The 6,609-nt window shown below is 31.6% G+C and overlaps 1 protein-coding gene across 1 annotated transcript in view; it reads left to right on the top strand.

Moving 5' to 3' along the window:
* The window catches only part of LOC115874816 (paramyosin, long form-like), a 55,887-nt gene extending 53,296 nt beyond the window's left edge, over positions 1–2,591 (top strand). Inside the window, exon 14 of the mRNA XM_030890115.1 lies at positions 2,160–2,591. Within this exon, the coding sequence (XP_030745975.1) occupies positions 2,160–2,198 (39 nt within the window). The 3' untranslated portion in view covers positions 2,199–2,591. The remainder of the gene's footprint in view (positions 1–2,159) is intronic.
* Positions 2,592–6,609: the final 4,018 nt, after the last annotated feature.

Consider the following 6,609-nt stretch of genomic DNA (forward strand, 5'->3'; position numbering starts at 1 on the left):
CAGGATGCAGTTGATGGGACTGCAAATCTACTTCAAGAATGTGGTCGAGATGTAGTCGAATGAACTGCAAAAGTTGATTCGACTTGACAGCAAATTGTGGTTGATTAAACTGCAAATATGTGGTCCATGTATACGTCGACAGCTATTTCCAGGTATTTACAGGATGTTTCAAAAAACATGTGCCATCTCTCGTGGGGAGATTCCTCACGTAATAAGATTCCTCACGTCATAAGATTTATTTTTCATATCAAAATAGGTCCGATTCTGCTTTGTTTCTTAGCTACCGGGTGTTAAAGTCTTAATAATCTTTCGATTTATTTTCATTTCCTTCCAAGTACTTTTAGTGATTTGAATGAAATTTTGACAGTAAAAATTACTATAAGTGCTACATATTTTAATGCTAAAAAAGTGTGGATAAATTCATCGGGGATGTGCATATGGGTTATCACTGGAATATTTTCCAAAAAAACATGTGCTCCACTGACTTTTTTTTTGATATCAATATTGTGTAGGCCTTTTAATGCCAATTAAAAGTTATCTGTTGATATTTTGTGTAATTGAGCCTCCTTGATCAGATAAACGCAAGTTTATTAATCACAATTAATGAAATTAAAATAAAAATAAAATTAATAAATTATATATTCTACCTAATTTATTATTAAATATTATGGCAAAATAAAAACACTAAATCACCACAATACACCAAAACACTTTTACTTTTACACTGGACGCGCGTTTCGCTAACCATGTTAGCATGATCAGCAGATGATTATAAACTAAAGTGCAATCTACAAGTTGAGCGTTTATATACTCGCTCAGTGGGCACCGAGTGGGCGTGGCAAAATCTAGCCAACCGAGTCAGAGCCCGCTGAGCGTAACAGTTAGATTTCCGCCACTAGAGTAGTAGGAACAAAGAACTTGAAGGAATTGGACCGTTGACTCTGTTCATACTATCTTTACATTTATTAATTCTGATGCTTTCATATGCATCTAATTGCCTGTAATTTGAGACTTGTTTAATTAATTTTAAATTATTAAGATCTATACAGTAAAACACCTCCACTGGAAAGGTCGGGTATTTATGAAATTTCTTGTAAAGATTGTAATCAGAAATATGTTGGGCAAACTAGAAGATCAATATTAACTAGATTTAAAGAACATTTAGCTCAGATAAGATATGGTAGACCGGATAAATCTTGCGTTGCCGAACATATTGTTGATAAAATAGAACATTGTATAGATGTATACATTGTAGACATTCGCAGATAATTTTTAAAATTTTTCATTTTTTTCACGACGTAAGGATATACAGGGTGTCCCAGAAACAAGTGCAAGTATTTTAACTGGTAGTACAGTTCAACCCCAGAAACACGCCTATGAGGTTTTTTCGCGAAAAAAAAATTTGAAAATTCGAAATTTTAAAAAAAAAAATTGGAATTTTAGTTTTTAGTTAAAAAACATAGTTTCTTGATAATATGGCAACATAGGTATTAGATTAAATTTACAAGAAGATCCGTGGTTCTCAAAATTTTAGCAAAAAAATCATTTTTTTTGCAAAATTTTCAAAGTGAAATAACTCCGTTATTTTGGACTTATTTGAAAAACGATAAAGAGGAAATATGTTTCTTTTATCGAGATCTACCACCCCTTAAAATACTTGCACTTATTTCTGGGACACCCTGTTTATATACATATGTGCCCATAGTTTTGTGTGACTTATTTTTTATTCATTGTTTGCACAATTTTCAGCATACACAAACCCAGTAATGCCATTTTTTTCTTTATCCTGGATGTTTTACTGAAAATCTGCCGAGATTTTATACGAGTATAAAATATTTAACCCGCGATTCAATCCCTTCAAAATTTGAGAAAATTGACAACTAACTAATCACAGATCAATTCCGGTCAAAAAATAAGAAAAAAGATCTGATATTTACGTTAGTGGGTAATGAAAGATCTATCCCCTGGCAGACCCGGAATGACAGATCGAGCAGCGGGACAGATCGTTTAAAAATACCTCTCGTGTATGCCCACCTAATGTAACAATATTACACATGCTGTGCCAGGAAAAAAGTGAAATTTTACACATTAATTTTAAATCACACTTTGAATATACTACAATTATTTTGGGTTATACTAATACATATTTCTTTTTCCAGGTATACTTAGTTCAGGAAAGCCGGGCGGCAGAAATCTAAAAAAATTCTTCCCTTCTTCCCCCACCACCACCAGCTTGAGCAAATCTTTTAAAACTAAAATCCTGTTTTTATTTGAGTTATTATCATCGTTCGTGCACATAATAAATCTATTATTATCAATCTAAATAATTATGTAAAATACTATCTCTAGGTGTAAGTATATAACTACCACTCTCATAAAAATGTCTACGTTTTTTTTTATTTATATAACAGCGTATTTCTAACGAAACATACATTTTTCGACAAGTACTGTATTTTTTTTGGAAAGAGTGAAATCTGTAGGTTTCAGATCGAATCAACACCTGTTGGTTTAGAGAGCAGGGGTAAAAGTTATTTGTAAGTTTCGAATGTATTGTGTAAGAATAAATAAAGTTGCTTGTATTACAACAAAAAGTGCAGTTTATTTCTCCCAATCATAATAACAATATGTACAGTCTTACGTATATAATTTCAAAGTTTGTTAAAAAATGTCTAGAGGAGCTAAACAAACTAGGCAAAGAAAATAAAGTCCTCCTACAATGGGTGCAAGACCACCAGGAGATAGAAGGTAATGAAAAAGCAAACGATCTAGCTACAAAAGGAGGGAACACTCTTACTAACTGGACCAGAACCGTTCTGCTTCCCTATAGAAACCAACTTAAAGTAGAACTCAAAAACCTGGAAGACTCCTTCCGTACCCTGAGAAGGGAATCCTCCAAAGTTCTAAGACACTCGAAGAAATTTCTTTCAAAAAATTTCAAAGATTTTCCTTGATTTAAAAAAGAACAATCTTCGGATGGTCACGGGGTTTTTAACGGAACACTGTCTCCTCAATGTCTTAACCTAACAGTAGATTAAAGCTAAGAAATTAAGAAATAACGGCAAATGCAGATTCTGTGAAGAAAAAATCAAAACCATTCGTGCCATAAACTTTGGTACGACTGATATCGGAGGTGAAGAACTAATCTCTCTAAATCCGTCTCAGATACTGGCACTGTCAAGCCCTGAGAATAGAACATGCTATTTGCTTCGGCGTAAAAATGCTTTATTTTAGGCTTAGGTGTTAAAATGACTTTTTTATATTCAATCACGTCTTAAAAATTAAAATTAATACTCTTGTTGTTTGAAAAAAAATAGTATACCGGGTGCGTCTCAAAAGTGGCTCACCCCTATAATTTTTTTATTTTTTCAGATAAAACAACGAGATTTGGTATGTTAGTATATGACATAAATTGGGATTGATTGACGTATTCAATTGTTTTCGGTCACTTCCGGTTTCACCGGAAATGACTACAACTTTTGATTTTTAAATGGCACCTTCGGTATTTGTTTACTTTATTCGATAGAAACACTCTGAGTAGAATGGCATATCGTATGACAACTTTTGATATTTTTGCAAAAGCAGAAATAAACAAAATATTCGTTCCGGTAAAAGCGAGAACGCCAATGAACGCTGGTTGACGACGCCTACCTGCTCTCTCACTGTGCACTGGACGATTTAACAACACGCTTTAATTTTTCAAGGTTATAAGCGCGAGACGGCGCACGGTGGGGTATTAGCATGAAAAAGGTGATCGAAATTCGAAAAAGCACATGTGTTTAAGATTTCCCAAAAAAAGATAAATGATAAGTTAAATCATGTCTGCCATGAATGGCGTTGCTATGGGTGTGTTTAGTTGCATTCATTTGTTTCAACGAAACGTCAAAGTTGTTACTTCTCACAGATAAGAGTTAAATGGCTAAATTTTATGTTTAAAATTATAAATTGTTGTTCTTGTGCTCTTTTTATTTACATTTATATTATTGTTTTGATTGAAAATGACCCAGCAAGCTACAGGTATGTATTCTACAAAAACGTATTATTTATTTTGATATTCTCTATACTAACGATTTTTTTTGCAACTAAAAGTTAGGCTTTCAGAAAATTTGATTAAATTTGTGATATTTTTAATATTACTTAGAGATTTAGTTGCGCATTTCGAAGAATTCAGCACATTGTCTATATACGTTTTACTTAGTAAACTTTGGACTTTCATACAGTAAAATAAAATATTGCGACGTTTTGCGATTTTACTGATAAAATTAGAAAAACATTCTTGGTTTCCTCTAATTTGCCAATCAGTGATATACTAGGTGTAAACCGCGATGGCATTGTTGTGTACAAAGCGATCGCATTAGTGCCATTAGCAGTATAGCACAATTTGGCATTAGTAGCGACTTTAGTGGTATGGACATTGCTCGCGGATCAGTCGATTTCATCTTTAATTGAAAATAGCAATAATTTATATAAGGTCTACATAAAAAAATTTCGATCAACTATCTGTGTCAAATACCCCACTGTGCGGCGCTGGTTGCCGGTAAGCGGAAACCTGCCTCTACTATGTTTGTACTTTGTACCCTACAGCTTCAACTTATTATAACCCCACCTCAAACCTACCTCAAACTTTTGATATTTAAAAGTTACATACATAGATTACATAAACTACATCCTCTACATAAACTACATTAACTACATGTAATGTAGTTTTTAAGAGTAACATGTAGTTTTTCGAAGCCTGGATGCGAGCGAAATTGAAGATGCGAGTGGTCAAGAATAGGTACCCAGAGACGACGCTGGTTGCCGGTAAGCAGAAACCTGCCTCCACTATGTTTGTACCCTAAAATTGCTTTGCTTTTAGGCCTGGGCGTTAAAATGACTTTTTTATAGCAATATAAAAAAGTCTCGTCGCAAAAATGAATAATTTTGTGACGTTTGAGAAAAAAATACCTTTCTTAAATTTCTATTTGACTTACGAAACAATCAAGTTTTTTCAAGCATTATTTTATTGATTTTGTCAGATCGTTTTCTGTCATGCTGGGAGAAGTTACATGAAAGGCATTATAGAACTAAAATAAATGAGCTAGATATGTAATGAAACCAATAGAATCATTCAGTTTTTACAAACATCAGAATAATTATCTGAAATACTGCAAACAATATAAAGCTTAATCACTGATTTTAGACGATTTAAAAAAAATACTTTCTCTCAGTGCTTATTAGAAAAGTGTAATATTTTTTTATTTATAAAATAAATATTCCTTTTTATACTTCACAATTAAATCTATTATAATACCATGTATTACATTCAAAAAATACATACTTATCACTATTACAAAATATTACAATCTAAAAACAACCAAATAAATAACATAAGCTACATATTATACAATAAAAACAAACGCACAAGATTAAAGATACAAGATAAATCTTTCTAATAAATTTGCTATCATCACTGACATAATTTTTCACACCGTTAAACGATTGTTAATCCCCAAACCGTTCCCGAATTTCATCCAGAAAGAATAAATTAACGCCGATTAGTCTAGGGGCGTTTTTGGGAGTGTGAAATCGGATACTTTTCTCCACCCCTGTGGCGAAAGTTTCAGGAAGTCGCTCCACGTCTCACAGTAATCCTTGATGATATACAGTGTCGCAGAGAAAGTCTGAATCATATGTGATTTTTTTATTAATTGATTTAGTTGAATTTTGATTTTGGCGTTACTTTTTTTTTCTTAGAATTAGAGTTAAAAAGGCATAATTATTTTTTAAAAAATGTAATTTTGTAAAATCAGGTTAACCTTAAAGTTTTGATAAGATTAATTTTAGTAAGATTCCTGAAAAAATATCGTTTATAGTATACGGGGGAATAGTCTTTGAACAAAAAGATTAAGGAAGGCATGCTTTTTTCCATTCAAGGAAGAGATTAATGTATTTATAATTTATTTACACACATATTTCATCATTTCGCTAATATCAAAATCGGCGTATTCTAACATTTAAACAAAAAGAAATAAAGTACATATATCTATCTAAATATCTATCTATGTATGTTGATATGATCTCTGTCCTTAATGTTTTATTTAAAGCATTTGATAAAATGTGTAAAAATTCCAATATTTTTATTATAGAATTTATTGAAGTCATGCTATATTCATTTTTACAATAAAATTTAATATTGAAAAATTGTTTGTAAATGAACTGCTAAACTCGTCACAGTTTAAGTTTTTTTTACTAAACAAGTGATATTGAACGACAGATGAGTGATATACAAACCAGAAAAACCAGATTTGCACAATGGTTAATTTGGTGAGAAAAATGATAGATAATTTTTCAGAAACTATGTTTCGTAATAGTAAAAATTTGAGAAATGCAACAGAACTTTTGCTCTGTTGAAAAACTTTTTCAAATAATAATTTTTTTCAAAATTCTACTAATCAACCCATGACAGATGTTTAGAATTATTTCATTTTAATTCATTGAACAAAATTAAAAAACAATATTTTCCAAAAAGTATTAGAGGTTTTCTGATTTTCATTTCATATACTTAAACATTTGTTTCAATCCCTAATGTTAATTGATGATTTTTTTCATTTAAATCGTAACCCACATAAC

Source organism: Sitophilus oryzae, unplaced genomic scaffold, assembly GCF_002938485.1.
Source record: "Sitophilus oryzae breed Bouriz unplaced genomic scaffold, Soryzae_2.0 scaffold_1297_pilon_pilon, whole genome shotgun sequence".
Lineage (NCBI taxonomy): Eukaryota > Metazoa > Arthropoda > Insecta > Coleoptera > Curculionidae > Sitophilus > Sitophilus oryzae.